This window comes from Podarcis pityusensis (genome assembly GCF_964106645.2).
Source record: "Podarcis pityusensis genome assembly, chromosome: 8".
Lineage (NCBI taxonomy): Eukaryota > Metazoa > Chordata > Lepidosauria > Squamata > Lacertidae > Podarcis > Podarcis pityusensis.
The window spans coordinates 75,111,872-75,130,972 of record NC_138033.1 but is presented as its reverse complement, the minus strand read 5'-3'; the positions used below and the strand labels follow the sequence as shown (position 1 = coordinate 75,130,972).

Sequence of the window (19,101 nt, the reverse complement as noted above, 5' to 3'; positions counted from 1 at the left end):
CCCCCCCCCCCATAGCAACTCCATCATCTGCGGCCTTTGACCTCTGTCATCTCTCCCTCTGTCCCTGTAATGTTCGTGCTAAGAACATTTTATTGCCCCCTGGTTTTCATTATTAATGAAAAGGGACCGAGATGATCTTTCGGAAAGTTCAGAGAGTCTATAAAGACGAGGAGCTGAAATGCCATTTTACTCGTTTTAGGGGTGTGTGGAACAATTCTGTCTTGTGGCGAAAAATAAAAGGCACTGAGGAAAAGGGGAAAAGAAGTAATTGAAGAGAGGGGAAGGGGAAAGGGAAGGAGAAGAAGAAGGAGAGGAGGAAGAAAACACCCCACATTCTGCACCAGCTCCCCTGATGCGACAGTGAAAAGGGACTCTGTGAGCCAGGACCCAACCCTGTGGACTAGTAACTTTGGCAGACTTATTGCACAGTTCCTTCAGCTTTGAGGAGAAGGAGTAGGATCTGTGTGGGAAAACCTACCACTTTCTGTAATAAGAGTAAGACAACTGTGAGAGCAGGATGCTGGACTAAATGAGCCTTTGGCCTGATCCAGCGGAGCTCTTCTTAATGCATTGGTAAGGAACCCCTCAAGGCCTGCAAAATATTTAACGGGGAGGCCAGCAATCTCCCTTTCTATATAATAATCTGTCACATAGAAAATACTAAGCTGGGTCTAAAGTGTCACATAAATAACTACCCAAGCAGGGCCCTACAGAACAGTCATAGAATTGTAGAGTTGGAAGAGACACTGAGGATCATCTAGTCCAACCCCATGAAATGCAGGAATATGCAGCTGTCCCATATGGGGATCAAGCCTGTGACTTTGATGTTATAAGCACAACGCTCTAACCAACTGAGCTATTCAGCAGCAGCATCCAGCTAAGAGCCCTATTCCCCAGAATTTTATCATCATCATCATCATTATTATTATTATTACCCTGCCCATCTGAGCGTCTTCCAGAACATATAAAAACACACCTGGAAAGTCAGCCAAGGAGTACATAAGGGCAACTGGGTGGCCTCCAGCAATTGGCATCCTGAGGTAGACTGCCTTTGAACGCTGAGGTTCTGTGGAGCTATCATGGTAAGAGCTATCCACAGACCTCTTCTCTCATGTGGCCTTGCGCAGTCCCCCTTTAAAAACAATCTCTGTTACCGGCCACTGCCCCATCTCTCAAGCAGCCTTCCAAAAAGTTTTGTCAGCCAACAAATGCCCACGTTGGTCGTTTGTGGCCTGGAAGCAGAGAAAGCAGATTTCTGTGACACTTCTTTGAGCGATCGCTTGGAGGCAGCCCTTAACTTGCCACAGGAGGCCTACTTGAGTGGCTGCCTTAACATCCAAGGGTAAGGAGAGCAGGAACCAACAGCCCTTGTACGAAAGACGGTGGAGTTCTTAAAAAAAAAACAGGTGTAAAACCAGCACACGAACACCCACCGACAAGGGTCGTAAATATTATGGGATGCTGACAACGCCCGCGCAATGCAAACACTCCTTGCACACCTTAGCTCAGGAACTCCCCGGAATTTGTATGTAATGAAGGAAATTAGGGGAGGTGGGGAAAAGTATATATAAACCCTATCAATCATTTAAACACTTAGAGTCAGATTTCTCCTCACTTCTGGATTAGAGTATTTCATAAATGCCAAGGGCAGACAGCACCAGTGTTCCCACTCTGCCTCCTTTATTTCCCTTCCAAGTTGGGGGGTTCATTTTGGGAGCGCGTTCAAACTAGTCAGATTGAGTGATGCTTCCAGCAACTAATCGCATGTCAAATAAAAGATATTTTATGTAATAAATTACAGCTACAAGTAATTCAGATGTCATTTATCAGTTTTATTATCAGTCAACCCAAGTCTTGTTTCTCTATATTAATCAAAATCAAGGAGTTGGTGGCTTGTGGGGTGTATGTGTGTGTATGTGTGTTGAGTTGTTGTTTTTTTAAAAAAAAGAAGCAGTTTTTGACACTTCTTGGCAAAAATACAGATGGGAAGATTTTCTCTCTCTCTCTCTCTCTCTCTCTCTCTCTCTCTCACACACACACACACACTTGTACATGCTAGTGAACTCAATCAGCAAGGAAGAAGAGAACTGACTGGTTCTCTTCTGTGGTTAAAGGCTTAGCATCAGCATTAAGGAATTGGGACTTTAAAATAAGGAACTGAGAAAAGTGACAGTATGGCTAGTAGTCATCAATAGCCCTTCTCTCCATGAATTTGTGTAACCCTTTACAAAGACACCAAGGCTGCTTGCCACCACTGCCTCCTGTGGGAGTGAGTTCCAAAGTTTAACTAGGCGTTGAGTGAAGAAGGACTTCCTTTCACCTGTACCGAATCTTCCAACATTCAGCTGCATTGGGTGGCTGCAAGTTCTAGTGTTATGAAGGAGGGAGAAAAAACTTTTCTCTATCCCGTTTTACCCAGGCCACGCATCAATTCATAAACTTCTATTATGTCACCTATCACTCGTCTTTTCTCTGAACTAAAAAGTCCCAAACGCTGCAAGCTTTCTTCTTGCTCTGCCTGTGGGCTTCCTGGAGCTATGAAAAAACAGGGCGATGGACTAGATGGGCCTTTGGCCTGATCCAGTAGGGCTCTTCTGGTGTCCTTATGCACTTTCCGTACTTCAGGATAACCTCTGGAGCCAGTCGGAGAGCAAGATGAGAATTACATCTCGAGCCGAAGGGCCGTGGCTTAATTGCACGTTTGAGTTGTTGCATGGAGATTAATTAATTTCCTTGTCATTTTCACGAGTGAGGATGGGAGCCAAAACCACAGCGAGCGGACAAGTTGCCGTTCACTCTGCAATATCTTTATTGGGACTAATAGGTGCTAGTAGATTGCTGGTGTTAAATCTTTATTAGAGGCTGGGATCGTACTAGCCTGGCGTCAGGAACCGGCAGCAACCTCAAGCGCAGAAATGAAAGGAAGTGGCAGGTGAAATTATAGGGGGTAGAAACGGGCAAGATGGCAGGTAAGCTTCAATGAAGAAATGGATCCAAACAAGTGGGGGGGGGGACTGTGTCCCCTGTCCCCCCGCACAGCCTGAGGGCCACATTCTCTTCTGGGCAACCTTCCTAGGGCCACATGTCACTGGTAAGCAGGAGCAGAGGTAAACATGGCTAGGACTGTGCATGTAAATTTCACCTCTGTACAGTAGACTAGTTTCTACACATACCCACAGATTCCCTCCCCCCTCAATCCTCCATCCAGGCAAGCAAGAAACAGAGGCAGGGAGGGGGTGTGGCCTAGGGAGAGGGGGGGTATCCCGGAGAAGGGATTTACTCAGAGTAGGCCCACTGACATTAATGGACATGACTGACTTGTTAACTTTTAGCCTAACGGTTGCACACAACCCAAAATTGCAAAGGTATTATTTAAAATACATATTTTATATACATATTATGTATAATACGTATCGATTTGGGATGGGAAGCTGCTCTTTTAGGAATGATTTTTTTAAAAAAAAAAACCCAAACTCCCACTGTTATATTGCCTCCTTGTATTCAACCCTTAATGCATTGCCATCCTACAGTCAAATGTTTCCACCATTGTGGGGGCTAGCGCCCGAGAAAAACAAAAGCGAGATAAAAACCAGAAACACTTAAGCAAAACGCTGCCTGTTTCCCAGCCCTGAGAAAGAAGACAAGACCGAGATGTGGAAATAAAACAGTCTGGTGGCTGCCATGGGGCTACTTACTGTGTGGGGCAAGATGAGGTGGCTGAGTCGGCACCAACTGCGTGGAAAGGCTATGGGGCTGAGGCTCCTCTTTGGCAGTACCTGACTGCTGGAAGGCCAGGTCAATTTCTTCATCCGTCAGCCCTTGAAAGAAGAGGAGAGTCATTTAATACCGGTCCATTTGGGTGATCTGCCCCAGCAACCTCAGTCTGCCTTGAGCCAGTCCCCACCTGTCTGCCTTTTTAACCTACAACCAGCCCAGGAGGTGGTCCTACCTGCCAGCTTCCTCCTCTTCAGTCTCAGCAGGGAGGAGGAGGAGGAGGAGGATGGAGATGAAACTAGAAGGAGGTGCGGTCTGTACCACACCCTTTTTTAAAAGCCATGAGGGTGCTTGTTCTTCAAGTCAGAGATGCCAGGGAAAACGCCAGCGAGGCCAGCGATGAATGGCTGCCGTTTGCAAACCCCTCTGGAAAGGAAGTTCCCTTCCATCCAAGTGAGGTACCGTTGTCCTTCTTCCATCTCCGTCACACCTCCTTGTTCCGCTTTTCAATCGTCACAATACATTTCTCAGCTACTAACTCTCCCCACACTCTCAGTGGCAATACCAGTTGCTGGGAATTGTAAATGGAGAGTGCTGTCTGGGTGGGCCAGTGTAAGAATAGGATGGTGGTTCTTTGGGCTATTTTGGCAGCCAGGCTCTCCTCACGCAGGATCAGACCACATGGCAAATACCACGTCAGGTTAAGTCCTCGAATGAGCAACGTTCGAATTAGGATTTCCTCCAAAAGAAATAGATATTGAACTAGGACAGGAACCAAACAAATACGGACTGGTCCCAGTAAATAAAGACAGGTGTAAGTGGGGGTTGCAGGCCTGTAAGAGCATAGGAAAAGCCCTGCTGGATCGGGCCCAAAGCCCATCCTGTTCTTACAGTGGTCAAGATGATGCTTATGGGAAGGCCCAAGCACAACAGCCATTTCCCCCACTTGTGATACTAGCCATGGTGGCTTGTGGCCATTGATAGAAGCAAATTCCATGTTTTAACTATGCACTGTGTGAACACTGGAAGAGCACTGTACAGGGATCAGCAAACTTTTTCAGCAGCGGGCCGGTTCACTGTCCCTCAAACCAGACTATATTTTGGAGGGGGGGAATGAACGAAATCCTATGCCCCACAAATAACCCAGAGGTGCATTTTAAATAAAAGCACACATTCTACTCATATAAAAACACCAGGCAGGCCCCACAAATAACCCACAGATGCATTTTAAATAAAAGGACACATTCTACACATGTAAAATCACACTGATTCCCGGACCATCTGCGGGCTGGATTTAGAAGGCGATTGGGCTGGATCTGGCCCCTGGGCCTTAGTTTGCCTACCCATGAGTTAGAGAAAGCCCACCTAGTCCAGCATCCTGTTCTTGCAGTGACAAACCAGGTGCCTCTTCTGGGAAGCCTGCAAACAGGACCTGAGCACAGTGGCAATCTCCCCACTTGTGTTTCTCAGTAACGGATATTCAAGGATAGCATGCCTCTGACAGTGGGGGTACAATGTGGCCCTCCAGACCAAGAAGCTTCCCAACTAAAAACCCAGAATCCCCAACAGAACTCCCTGGAAGCCGCCTTGCGAAAGTATTTTGGCAAATATGTGCAGCGCGTCTCAAATTTTGGATTCACTGGGGTGGGAGCCACATTCTCTCTTCACTGCCGCAATTTAACCTTAAGCGACGGGCGTATTAGCCTTCCCTGACACTTTTTCCAAATGTGGCTCATTCAATTTCCTTAATTTATCTTTGAGTTTATTGCTGCTTTTGAAGTAGCTTTTCTATTGCAATTCCCCCATTCCGTCAAAAAAAATAAAAATAAATCCGCAAAAAACTCACACACAAAACGAACATAGTGGGGGAAACGTACACCATCAACTGCAAATGTGGCTCATTTTAATCCGTAATGGGGTGGGGTGGGGTGGGGAAAAACAACACAACAGCAACAACAAACCCAGGGTAGGGAAGGAGAAAGCTAACAATAATGTAAGAAAACAGACAGGGAAACAAAAAACTAATTATTGGGTTAGACGACTAATTAGTCTAGATCGTTTCTGAAGATGGGAATAATTTGCTTTATTTTATGACAAATGCGGAAATAAAAAAAGGGGGGAGAAGAGAGAGAGAGAGAAGGGGGGAGTGGAAATCAGGTCTGACTGTGATGAGCATGAATGGGACCCAGAAAACATCAGGAGGCAATAAAAACAGAGCAGAACAAGCTGGGATGAAACTTTTGGAAAAGGACGCTGACGACCTGCCGGTTATTAAAAGGCGGGCACTTGGATGGCTGGGGCTTTAAATCCGGCTCTCTGCAAAGCTATCATCCGTTTTAGGGGTGGGCTTAGGGGAGAGGAAAGAAGGGTCCCTTCTCCATTTGGAGAGGCCGCAACATCTGGAAAGGATTTGGCCAATGAGAGAGGGAGACAGAGAAGAAAGAGGAGCAGCTGCTGACCAGCAGCAGAAAAGGAAACTGCACAGCTGGCTTGCTTTTTCAGAGGGAGTAAAAGTCCTTGCTGAGAAAGGGAAGGAGAAGGGGGGGCGGGGAGCGTGCCATGAAGGGCAGATTCTACAATGCAAGGCCCAGAGGGAACAAGGCTATAGAAGGAACCATGCCTTTTTATTTGATTTTAGTGTCTTTCTCATTTTAGAAACTTAAGCCAGGTCTGCACGTTTTACAAAATTTATAGACTGCTTGACTGTGTGCGCGGTTTGCAAGGAATTAAAATTTTTGGTGTTTTTTTTAGAATTGAAGAGCAATTTAAAACAGTGAAAAACCATTGAAACCAAGGATTTTTTAAAAAAACAACGTTTAAAACATGTCGACATATACATTGCCTGAGTAGGCTGGCCCAAACAAAATGTTTTAAGCAGGTGCCGAAATGAGTGTTCAATAGGCAGAGAGTTCCACAGTGCAGTGCCAAGTCTGCAAATCGAAGTGATCAAGTGGACACACGTGGGTTAAGGCAGGCCCCACAAGAAAACTGGACCCCAAGCTGTGAAGTTATATTATATATGTTACAATATATGGTGTTATGTGCTGACAGTGCTGCTCTCTCGTCAGCAACCGTGCTGCAGCATTCTGCACCAGCTGCAGTTTCTGGGTCAAGCGCAACAGAAGCCCCACAGAGTGCATTGCAGCAATCCAATCTTGAAGTCACCAATGCTCTCCTGGCCCAGGAATAGCAGTAGTTATCGCACCAATTACAACTGGTAAAAGGCACTTCTAGCCCCTGAGGCTGCCTGGGCCTCCAGGGACAAAACTTGATTTGAATTACTTTCATAAGATGCTGTGGGTTTAGGCTTCAGAAAGACCCTTGGGGTGGGGAAAAGAGAAGGGGGGGGTCCTGGGAACATCACTTCTGGAGACCCTGGGAAATGTCATTTCCAAGGCACCCAGCTGGCATATGATATAGCATGGATGGGGAATCTGTGGCTCTCTATATGTTGCTGGACTCCCAACTCTCATCATCCCTGATCACTGGCTAAGGATTGGAGGGAGGAGGGGGAATTCAACAGTTTGCCTTTAAAGGTGAACCCACACAATCCATATACAATTCAAAACACTTTAGTACTCCTTCAAAATCTGCACTTTCATGAATTTCACAACTCAGATCCACAGCTAAATAATATGTACAAAAGTGCCCGTGCCTGCGTAAAACTTTCTCAAGTTTTAAATCAACCCCACTGAGTTCAACAGATCTGACGCCTAAGGAACAATATATAGGATTGCACTCGTGCTGATTCTAATAAACTGGGGGATTTATGGGGAGGTGGCTATGGGGGCTGTCAGGATGAGCTCTCCTGCTTCTCAAACTTTACCGCTGGTGTTCTGAATGCATCCCAATTGAATCAGCCTGCCCATTCCCCTCCCTCTACTTCCTCCCCCCCCCCAAAAAAAAATCCATTCAAAGAGAGCATATGTGATAAATATTATCACTGAAGATTGCACACCAAACCACAGAGAAGCCCTTTGTTCTTGAGGTCTCCAATCTGGAAAGCACAGGAAATAACACTCATTGTTAAGCTACCCTCCTCCCAGCTAGATTCGCATCCTGTTCGGGAGGGATAAAATAGATAGAAATTTGTTTCTCGCATTAATCTGGCCAGCGACAATAGGATTAGGCAGAGCACGGCTGTTTTCATTAGGGATCCTCTTAAGATAGGGATTGAGGAGGGCTCTAGAGGGCAGAATATGTGTGTATTCTGAATATCCCAGATGCCTACGAAGGCTGGTGGCTCCTTGACTTGGCTTTTGGGCTTCCCAGAGGCATCTGATTGACCACAATAGGGAACAGGATACTGACCTAGTAGGTCCTATAGCCGCTCACACAAAACCTCCCCCCAGCTTGATGAAACACCACTGATGAGCACTTTTGTGGCTGCTACACATTCATCTACTTCGATAGTCTTTTCAGGTTTGATTGGCCCAGTCCCATGGGAAGCATTTTTATTTTTTAAAAGCCATTGAGTCTCGGTCAGAAAGCATTATTCTGGTAGAAACTGCTGGTGGGAGCCTCATGGGTTGTTCATGGTCATCTATGGCTGCGCTGCCTGGGGCAGATGGGAGCTGTGGTTTGTTAAGGGTGCTGAGAGTTGTCAGGAGACCCTGTTTCCCCTCACAGAGCTACAATTCCCAGATTGGCTGAACCCATCAATCCCTCTTCCTGGGGAACTTTGGGAAAGGTAGGACTAGGGGCCTCCTAACAAGTCTTAGCACCTCTGGCCAACGACAGCTCCCAGAATTCCCTGGGGCAAGGTGTGACTGTTTAAAGTGATATATGGTGGCCTAGGAGCGACACAATGCTCTGATTCCAAGAGCTCTATGCAACCTGAAAGCTTGCTGTGTTTACCAAGATAGTTCCCTTCAGCGAAAAGGGAGTCTCTGTCTGCTTTACAACTTTGGCTCACTGCGTCTCACATTTGTGCAATGCCCAGCTGCTGAGCGGCATAACACACGCACATACACACACACACACACCCTTGCTTCTGACATTGCAACTGCCTCTGCCTCTCTCTCCTTGCTAGCCAGTCCTTCCCCGCATAAACCCAGCGCTTCCTATCTCCTGGTGAAGACCGAGACCCAGGCAGGATCCAAAAGGTTAAAAGGAGGAATGAAGAGAGCTGCCGATTGTAAGTGAATTATATTTGGCCTTGAAAGCCGAGAGACGCGGCTATATTATAAGGAGGCATCTCTCTCCCTCTCTCTATCTGTGTTGTTTACCATCACCCTGACTAATGCAAACCGTTTTTTGTTGTTTTTTTTTTGTTTTAAATAATCTCATGCAAATTAGACACACACTTCCTTCCAGTTGATTGCTATCTGCAAGGAATAATATAACCGCAGAGGGTAAGAAGCAAGGACTGAGCCACAGCAAAGGGATGCAACGAAAACAGAACGTGACCCACATATCGACCCCCCCACCGCCACCACCACTTTTCTCCATCCATCCATCTTCTGTCCAGCCAGATGCCGCCACCACTGGACGAATTATCCCTTATTTTCATAACGCCTTATAGTATTTTTCTCCATAGAGGTCATGGGTGGAGGTGGCTCTTGACTTGCATTATACGAAACGGGTCTTTCACACAAGCTGTGTACACACCGTGCACCGGAAACCTCTGTGCAGTTTACCACTGCACAGAACTACACTTCTCAGCAACTAAGCAAACTACAGTTCCCAGAGGTGGAGGTACCTTCCAATTTGCATTATACAACACAGGCCTTTCACACAAGCTGTGTTAACGTGCAACCTCCGTAGGTGGCTCTGGATCTCAGCTTCCTCCTCCTCCTTAGCCTCAGTGCTGCCCTTGTGGAACTTGGCAGGGAAGAGAATGGAGACAAAACTAGGAGGAGTTGGCTCTGCCTAACATTAGCTCTGGCGCCACCTACTGTTGGGCTCCCAGTCACTACTGAGGATACGTAGTGTTAGGGGTGAAGAACTCTCATGAGTGCTGTGAAGATGTTCTGGAGGGGAGTATTAGATGGCGAGTGAGAGGCGGTTGTAGGAGTAGTCCCCCTCCTGGGTTCTTGCCCAGACCTGAGACTTGGAAAGATGGCCGTGCAAATGGCTGTAGCCACCTCGCTCTTTGAAAGAGGAGCTTAGCAGGTCTTGCCAAGTGTTGGAACAGCATCCTAGCTCGTGCCTAGTTATGAATGAAGGAACTCAAGAGAATGATGTAAGCCACCTCGAGTCCCTTAGTGGATAGCTGGGATATAAAATGCAACAAGAAACTAAGAGCCAGTGTGGTGGAGCCGTGTGAGTGTTGAACTGAGACCTGGGAGATCAGGGTTCAAATATCTGGGCTCAGCCAAGAAACTCACTGGGATTGAGAATCTGTGACTGCCCAGATGTTGCTGGGCTCCAGCTCAATTCAATCCAGATGTTGCGAGACTCTGAGCTTGATTCAAAGTGTTGGTTTTGACCTCTAAAGCCATTGTCCTCTACCCTCTTAGGCTACCTACACATGTAAACCACTGCTTTCCACCCCATAAAAGCACAGAAGGCTAATCCAGCCCCTCCTTTCTTACTCCAGTCAACCTGCAGAAAGAAAGAAAGAAAGAAAGAAAGAAAGAAAGAAAGAAAGAAAGAAAGAAAGAAGTCCAGCAGAGTTTAAAATGCAGCTCGGCAGGGGTCAAAGGTGTGACCCACTGATATTTCACCCAGCACACCGTCTTGTGAGAGGAGGCCCTGTCAGGTCAATTTCATCTTTTAAAGTTCTGTTTAAAAACACACACACACACACCAAAGCAAACCTAAGGTCAAGAGAAATGTCCCTCTGCATCCCCTCCCCTCCCCTTTCTTCATTTACGTGGAGACAATTTATTTGGACTATTCCCCCCACCCCCAACCACTGCTCTCTCTTTTTGTTCCTGCCGCAGTTGCAAGCCAGTGGTGGTCACGCTAGCAGAGAGGGGGGTGGATTACAGATACAGAAGGGGATTTTTGTGTGCATGTGTATGTAGGGAAAGCGTGCAATTTCCACTTGCGTCGAAAAAGAGAGAGAGAGAGATGCTGCTGGATATGAAAAGTGGCTTTAAGTCCTGTGCAGGATTATATCTTTCTGTCAAATTTGCATGGGTTAGTTTAGCCTAGAGAAAACATCAACAAAAATTATCAACGGCTGCTAGGCTGCTAGCCCTGATGCCTACACTCTACCTCAGCTGTCAGAGGCAGTAATACTTCTGACTCCCAAAGGCTGGAATATGCAGGAGGGGAAGAGTCGCTTTCATTCTCAGGTCTTGCTTGCAGACCTCCCATTGAAGAAACTGGTTGGCCACTGGAAGAAATAGGACATTGGGCTAGATGGGCCATTGGCCTGATCCAGCAGGCTCCTCTTATGACAGCAAAGGCCTACATGAAAGGTACTTTGGAGTACTTTCTTGTAAATTCTAATCGACTATGGAAATTGTGAATTGCTTTCCCAGGTGAGATGGAAGAAAAGTTTAAAAGAAAAAGATTGTCACCTTTCTTTTTGTCCAGAAAAGGGTTAACTTTTTGTGTTTGCTTGTTTATTCGACTTCTTACCCATCCTTCATTGTAAGGTCCCAAGGTGGGTTAGAACAATATATTATACAATTATAAAAACTGATATTGATATATAGATATGTGCGCAAGTAAAACCATTCTGAACAGAACAGAAGAGTCTAGGCAATTTGCGTATATGTGTGTGAACAAGTAACTTATTATTTTTATTTTTAAATCAGTTACAGATGGTGGTCAGCAGAAACAATGCAAAAATGGCTAGTATTCTTTAAAAAAAAAAATCCCTCCCAAAATTCCAGAAGTGGTTTCTTTCGGAAGAGGCGGAGTTTGTGGAGGCCACAAACTGTATATTGGAGGTCAAATACTGTGGAGCACGGATTAGCCAGCCCAGTCTATACTGGCTGAAAACACGGAATCTCTCCCAGTCCTACCTGAAGCTGACTGGGATTGAACTTGGGACTTTCTGCATGGAGAGCAGATGCTCTACCACTAAGCTACAGCCCTTACTTTGAGACAAGGAACATAGGGTGCCGCTTTATATCAAGTCAGACTATTGCTCCACCCAGCTCAGCATTGTCTACACTGACTGGCAGTGGTTCTACATGAATTTTAAAAAGCAGACATTCTCCCTCCTACCTAGAGATGTCAGGGACTGAACCTTGTGCCCTTCTGAATGCAAGGCAGGAGCTCTACCACTAAGCTACAGCCCTGTGGAATGAACAGCCATGGCGATAGACAGTTTCCTTGGAAGTCTTCAGAACCACATCTTGCAAAGTAGTGCTACTCTATACATGTCCAGCTTTCTTCCTCAAACTCTATGCATTCTTATCCTTTCTCACCTCCTTTCTTACTTTCTCCTGTCTCCTAAGTGTGGACACTTTGGAACTCCCTGCCTGTTGAGATTAAGCAGGTGCCTTCACTGTACTCTTTTCACCTGCTAAAAACGTTATTATTGTTGAGTAAAGAGGAATGAGATTAAATTTATTCTGAAAGTCTATTATGAGGGAGACAGTCGCAAGTGAAGGCCAAAAAGTGGTAGCCACCACTGAAAAGGCCCTGTCATGGATCAACGCCAACCGGGCAGCCGAGCACAGGACTGGGGAACCTTTGGCCCTCCATATGATGTTGATCTCTAGCTCCCATTATTGAACATGTTTTCTAGCCCTGTTTTAATCAAGGCTAACAAAAGATAGCACCATAATTATGGTGCTGGAGGAGACTCTTGAGAGTCCCATGGACTGCAAGAAGATCAAACCTATCCATTCTTAAGGAAATCAGCCCTGAGTGCTCACTGGAAGGACAGATCCTGAAGCTGAGGCTCCAAAACTTTGTCCATCTCATGAGAAGAGAAGACTCCCTGGAAAAGACCCTAATGTGGGAAAGATTGAGGGCACAAGGAGAAGGGGACGACAGAGGACGAGATGGTTGGATAGTGTTCTCGAAGCTACCAGCATGAGTTTGACCAAACTGCGGGAGGCAGTGGAAGACAGGACTGCCTGCCGTGCTCTGGTCCATGGGGTCACGAAGAGTCGGACATGACTAAACAACAACTACACAACAACAATAACAAAAACCAGAGCAGACACTCATGCAGAGGCACAGCAGGAAGCCTCCTTTGTGGATGGGGCTCCCAGGAGCCTTGAGTCCAGAAATGGCCAAACTGTGGGTCCTCCGGATGTTGCTGTACCCCATCACCCCAACCACTGTCCATTCTGGCTGGGACTGATGTGGGTTGGAGTCCAATAACATGGAGGACCAAAGGTTCCTCAGCCCTGACCTAGCCCAACTTACATGTGGGACCTGCAACAAAAATATTGCAGCACTGAGTTCGTGATCCCGGCCACTTCATCCCCTTCCTTCTTTCCACTGTTTCTCACTCCCCTGAGTCCACCAGGATTCTGCAGTTGCTAAGCACGCTGTTGTCACTGAGCTTGTTTTGGGAGTTCCCTCCCCCACAAAGTTTTCCCTAAAAGCTTTTGCAGAATTTGGGGTCCCTCCACGCCTGTTCTGGAAGTGTGGGGTGGAGTAGCACTGTCTTGGCTACCCCAGCAACAGGACTCACACCCTGAACATGGGAATTAGAGCATGCGACGTCCATGTGCCAAAGAAAAAAGCAGCTGAATACACACCATATATTTAAAGCACCCCCCTCAAAGAGCCACGGGAACTGTAGTTCTACCCCCAGAGTGCTGTGATCCCAAGCACCCTTAACAAACTACAGTTCCCAGGATTCTTTGGGGTGGGGGAATGTGCTTTAAGTGTGTACGCAGCCAAAGAAAAAAGATGAATGTGTGGGATCCAATTAAAAATATGGTGCTAATGCAGCCAGGAAAAGGAAAGTCTAAGTATAAAGGCATTTGTTTGGAGGTGTGTTTTTTGGGGCTTATAAAAAAAAAGACCTGGGAGGAGTTTTTGCCTTGCTGGCTGCGCTCTCGAAGTCTATAATAAAAAAGGAAACGTAAATGGAGGCGAAGAAGCCAATGTCAAGGGGTGAGAGTTTGGGAGAGGTTGTTAAGTATCTCCGTCTCTAAGGCTGTGTTTTCTCTCCCTCCCACCCCCTCCATAATTCTCCCCCCACCCTCCGCCCCGCCACTTACGGGACCTCCTGGGTGATTGATGGATGGGAGAGAGAAAGAGAAGCCGTAAGAGATGGCCACCTGCCTTTCAAATAACCGACACACACACACACACACACACACACAGCCTTAGAAAAGACGGCAAACTCTTTTTCTTTTAAGTGCGAAAAATATCATTACTACTATTTAAAAAAAAAAAAAAAGCCAACTAAGCAAATCTCTCACACACTCCAAAATAGGAAATATGTTTTGGAAGAAGAGGATAGAGCTTGACATTGACATTTTAATTTTTTAGGGGGGGGGGAGCAGTTTATTTATTTATTTGATGAACACCCCCCCCATCAACTGGGTGGACTACAGCTGAGCAGAACGAGGACTCTCTTTTTTCTCTCTCTCTCTTTCTCCCCCTCCTCTCCTCCTCTCCCCCCCCCCCCAGCCCTGGGCGCCTGCACCACCCCAACCCCGCAAGCCGTTAAAAGTCGTCGGGTGACCCGGAGACCCCTATTTCCCAGAGCCTTGTATAAAATTGAATTTTTTAAACATAAATTACACGTAATGACGACACTGTAAAAACTAACAGTAATGGAAAGCTGTGCTGTATTTCATTAGCCTGTATTATTCCAAGCCACCTGATCCAGGCGGGCCTTGTTTATGAGTTAGGGTGTTAGCAGGATGCCGATGGAAGCATTTGCTTCGACCTTGCACTTCTCATTGGGGCATGAAATTACGACGGCAGCACCTAGATATTACGGCCATAAATACAGTAAACTGCAAATTTAAGCCAACAGCTCCTATTGTCTCCGAACATAAAGCTGATCGGTATTTATTTAAAAGGAGAATGAAAAAAAATATTATATATCACCTTGTTTATGGGTTTATTTCCAACCCCCCTTTCCCATAAACCCACCTCCAATCAACCTTATTTCCACCCCCCCCCAAAAAAACCCCACACACCCAATTTGTTTATTTCCAATCTCAAACACAAAATTTTAAATAGGTAAGTGCAAGTTTTTTTACCCAGAACTCAACCACGGATGCGGCTTCCTACAACCTGGTGCCCTCCAGAGGTTTCGAACTGCAGCTGCCACCAGCCCCAGCTGATGGTTCAGGCTGGAGGGGCACCAGGCTAGAGAAGGCAGTGTGGGGAAGTATGTTGGGCTTGGACCTAGGAAACCAGGGTTCAAAACCCCCACATTCGGCCATGAAGCTCACTTGAAGCGACCTTGGAAGCATGGTTAGGACTGAGTCACTGCTAGCCAACTTCAGGCAGTCCAGCAATAATTTCAGAATCAAACCCAAAACTACTTTAAAATATCTTATCCCCCCCTCCCTGCTCTTTAATTTTTGTGCACACATAAACCTCTGGCTAAAACGCTAAGGAAAAAAATAACAAACACCTCCATAAATTAAATATTCTCACATGGTAGAGATTATCTTTTGAAAATTAGCTTTGGAAAGGGTTTTTTTCTGGGGGGTTGGAGTATTGCAACCCTGCAGTGAAAGAAAGGCCAAGCTGTTTGCTTGATGTAGGCTTACATCGCGGTGGCCGGTGGGGGGGGGGTGTTGAGAAAAATAAAAGGGAAATGGTGAAGAGCCCCAAAACCTGGCTATTGGGGGGGGGGATAACACATAAATTGCATGCATCCAAAGGGATGGAGGACCCAGAACATTTCTGTGTCATCTGGTGGGAATTTATTTCTGATGCTTCAGACTTCAATGCCCAACATTCACCATCCATGCCAGCTTGGGAAAGTTGGCTGTCTGGTTTACATTGGTCTTGTTAACCATTTCTTCTACTAATTATTATTTTTTGTTTGCTTGCTTGCTTTGCACATGGTACGATAAAATGCCCTGCTCTTGCACCTTCTAATGCTTAGCAACCGGCATTAAGTTACTATATACATATTAAAGTACCCCCAAACTTTCTTATGCCTAGAAAGCGCCAAAGACGATGATCAAGAGAAGGTGCGGTAGAACCAGGATTTGATGAGGCCCTAAGCTACTGAAGGTAATGGGGCCCTTTATATGTCCAGCTGTCACTGTTTTTTGTGTCGAATATATGCTATATGGTAATTTATGGACCATAATATTTTAGGGAGCAGGCTAGCAGGCGGGGCCCATTACTTACATCATAGGAGCCTACACAACACAAAACACTGTTGCTGTATGTAGGTTTTATTTTATTTGTTTTTAATCTTATATTATTTTGGAAATGTACATCCAGTTGTTTTTCCTTTAAATTTTTTTGGGGCCCCCAAGAGAGTGGGGCCCTAAGATATAGCTTGTTTAGCTTATACGTAAATCCGGCACTGGGCAGGACATAGGAAACTGCCTTATTCCGAGTCAGACCACAGCTCTATCTAGCCCATCAGTGTTGTCTACGCTGACTGGCAGCAGCTCTCCAGGGTACCAGGGTATCCCATTTATGGAATGTTCTCTCCAGGGAGGCTGGCCTGACATCTTCATTACATATCTTTAGGCGCCAGGTGAAAACGTTGCCTTTCAACTGGGCCTTCTGCTGATTAACATTCTATGACTTTTTAAATATTGGGGGCGCGCGGTATTGGTTTGGTCTTGGTTATTCTTATTCTTATTATTATTATTACTACACATTTTATGTTCTTGTTTTGCATTGTTTCTACAGTGGTACCTCTAGTTGCGGACACAATCCATTCTGGGGTGCAGTTTGCACCCCGAAAAGTCTGCAACTAGAGTGGCGCTTCTGCACAAGCATGGAGAGTGATAGAGCACTTCTGCGCATGTGTGAAGTGCGCGGAACGCTTCTGCGCATGTGATGAAACCTGGATGTATACACTTCCAGGTTGGCTGTGTTCGCAAGCCGAAAAGATGCAACATGTACCTAATGCAACACAAGGTATGACTGTATTGCAAACCGCCCTGTAATATTTGGAAGGAGGGTGGCATGGAGATTTAATCAAGGACACACCTTATTTCTGGGATTGTAAGTTGTTTGAACTGCTTTCAATATTGTGTTGCAATGGCTGTAACCCGCTCTGGGACCTTAGGGTGAAGGGCAACTGAAAAACAACAACAACAACGCATAGGATTACACAACCGCTAGACTTAGCAAGTGCTACAGAGACCCCCACCAGAGATTGAGCTCTTGTGGTCAAGTGATCCATCTATTGGGGTGCTCCATCTATTAGGTAGAAGCAGAAAGTTTTAGAGCCTGCTCACCGCCCAGACCGGCATTCTCTGAATCCAACCTCTGCGCCCTGAGAACCTACTCACCTCTATTACGTTAAATGTAGCAGAAGGAGACGCTGGGGTGGCCGGGGGAGGCGTGGAGAGAGAAGGGGGGGCGGAGAGACTCTCGACACAAAGGCAAAAGGACACTGGAATATCGCAAACCGTATCACGGCATAAATCACACCATTACAAGCCAGTGCAAAATATATTTCATCGGTGCTTTGGAGGCAAAGGAGACACACAGCTTCGCTTGTCAGAAGAGAGGTCAGGTCTCCCCCCTCCCTACCTTGTCCCACGCCCCCCTCCCAACCACCCCCACATCAGAGAGAAAGTCCTCTGGTTTGTTTGAAGCTGATGCAATTTCCCAGGGAGGGTCGAGTCAAATTGGAGCTACTTTTTTAAAAAAAGCTTTGCATTCCAAAGGAGGAGAGGGGCATTGAACATTGTGATCTGGGGACCACTGGGTGAATTTCTAGCTGTCCTTGTCGCCCCCCCCCCCCAAAAAAGAGAGATGCTGATAACATCAGGAGGAAAAATTGCAGGAGACAGGAGTTTCTTGGAAGTTTCCACTGACTTGCCTCTTTAGCATCGAAGGAGATGAACATTTAAAAAAAACAAAAACCAACTAACTGATTGTACAGTGGTACCTCGGGTTAAGAACTTAATTCGTTCCGGAGGTCCGTTCTTAACCTGAAACTGTTCTTAACCTGAAGCACCACTTTAGCTAATGGGGCCTCCCGCTGCTGCGCCACCGCCGGAGCACGATTTCTGTTCTCATCCTGAAGCAAAGTTCTTAACCCGAGGTACTATTTCTGGGTTAACGGAGTCTGTAACCTGAAGCGTCTGTAACCTGAAGCGTATGTAATCCGAGGTACCACTGTACTTATATCCCACTTTTTTCTACAAGGAGCTCAAGGTAGTACACATTATGCATCCCCTCTATTTTATTTTCTCAGCAACCCTGTGAGGTGGGTTAGGCTGAGCGGCTGTGACTGGCCCAAGGTCACCTGTGAGCTTCATGACTGAAACAGGATTCAAACCTGGCCTCCACACTCTAACCGCTGCTCCACACTGGTTCTCTTGAGCTGTGTGCCAAGTTGGTCATCCACACCCCCAAAATATTTGTAAATGGAATTTCACTGGTCACGATAAGGATAAGCACAACAGCTGAGATGGAATTTTTAAAAACCAGAGTTCGCTGCCTTGTGACCCTCTCTCTTGCGGCTACAAGACTGCAATTCCCATCAGCCCTGGAAAACATGGCCAATAGTTCTGGGAGTTGTAGTTCAGCTACATCTGGAGAGCCACAGGTTAGCTGCCCCTGGTTTAAACTATTATGGGGGATATAAAATAATAAGGGGAAGGGCTGTGGCCGTCACTACTTACCTTTAGGCACCCAACGAAAGCATTTCTTTTCTGACGGGCCTTTGGCTTTTTTAATAATCAGTGGGTGGGATGTTTTATACCTGCCTTTCAAAAATATGGCCACATGGCCCGGAAAAACTGTCTGTGGACAAACGGCGGCTCCCTCGGCCTGTAAAGCGAGATGAGTGCCGCAACCCCAGAGTCATCTGTGACTGGACTTAACTGTCAGGGGTCCTTTACCTTTTTTTTTTCAAAAATATGAATGAGTTTTTAAAATTTCATTTTGTTTTAGTTTTATGCTGGCTTCAATACATGCGGTGCTTATTTATTGTTGTAAGTCACTCTGAGTCACTTTTTGTGGACAGTGGACGCCTTGGAAGGTAGTGAACTCTTCGTTGCTGAAGGTTTTCAAACAGAGGTTGGATGGCCGTCTGTCAGTGATTTTTTTTTTTACCCATGGTTCCTGCACTGCGTGGGGTTGGCCTTGGGGTCCCCACTCTACAATTGTATGATTCTAATACGTTTAAATAAAAGCACAATAACTTCCCATGCTTAAAGACAGAATGGTGGAAGTGGTCCTTATCTAATGCCCCTTTCCTGTGATTCGAACCCAGACCCTCTGGACTCCTGCCTACAAAGGGGCAAAAGCTTTAGAAAAGAGAAGAAGCAAAGCAGGGAAGGAGACAGCAGTGTTGCCAGTGACCACGGTGCTTGAGTGGCAAAGAACGGCCAATATTTCATCACT

At 46.2% G+C, this 19,101-nt stretch overlaps 1 protein-coding gene across 1 annotated transcript in view; it reads right to left on the bottom strand.

Annotated features, from left to right (window-relative positions):
- Positions 1-19,101, bottom strand: part of PEX14 (peroxisomal biogenesis factor 14) — a 118,478-nt gene that overhangs the window by 18,905 nt on the left and 80,472 nt on the right. Inside the window, exon 4 of the mRNA XM_081016223.1 lies at positions 3,696-3,818. Coding sequence (XP_080872349.1) covers positions 3,696-3,818 — 123 coding nt within the window. The remainder of the gene's footprint in view (positions 1-3,695; positions 3,819-19,101) is intronic.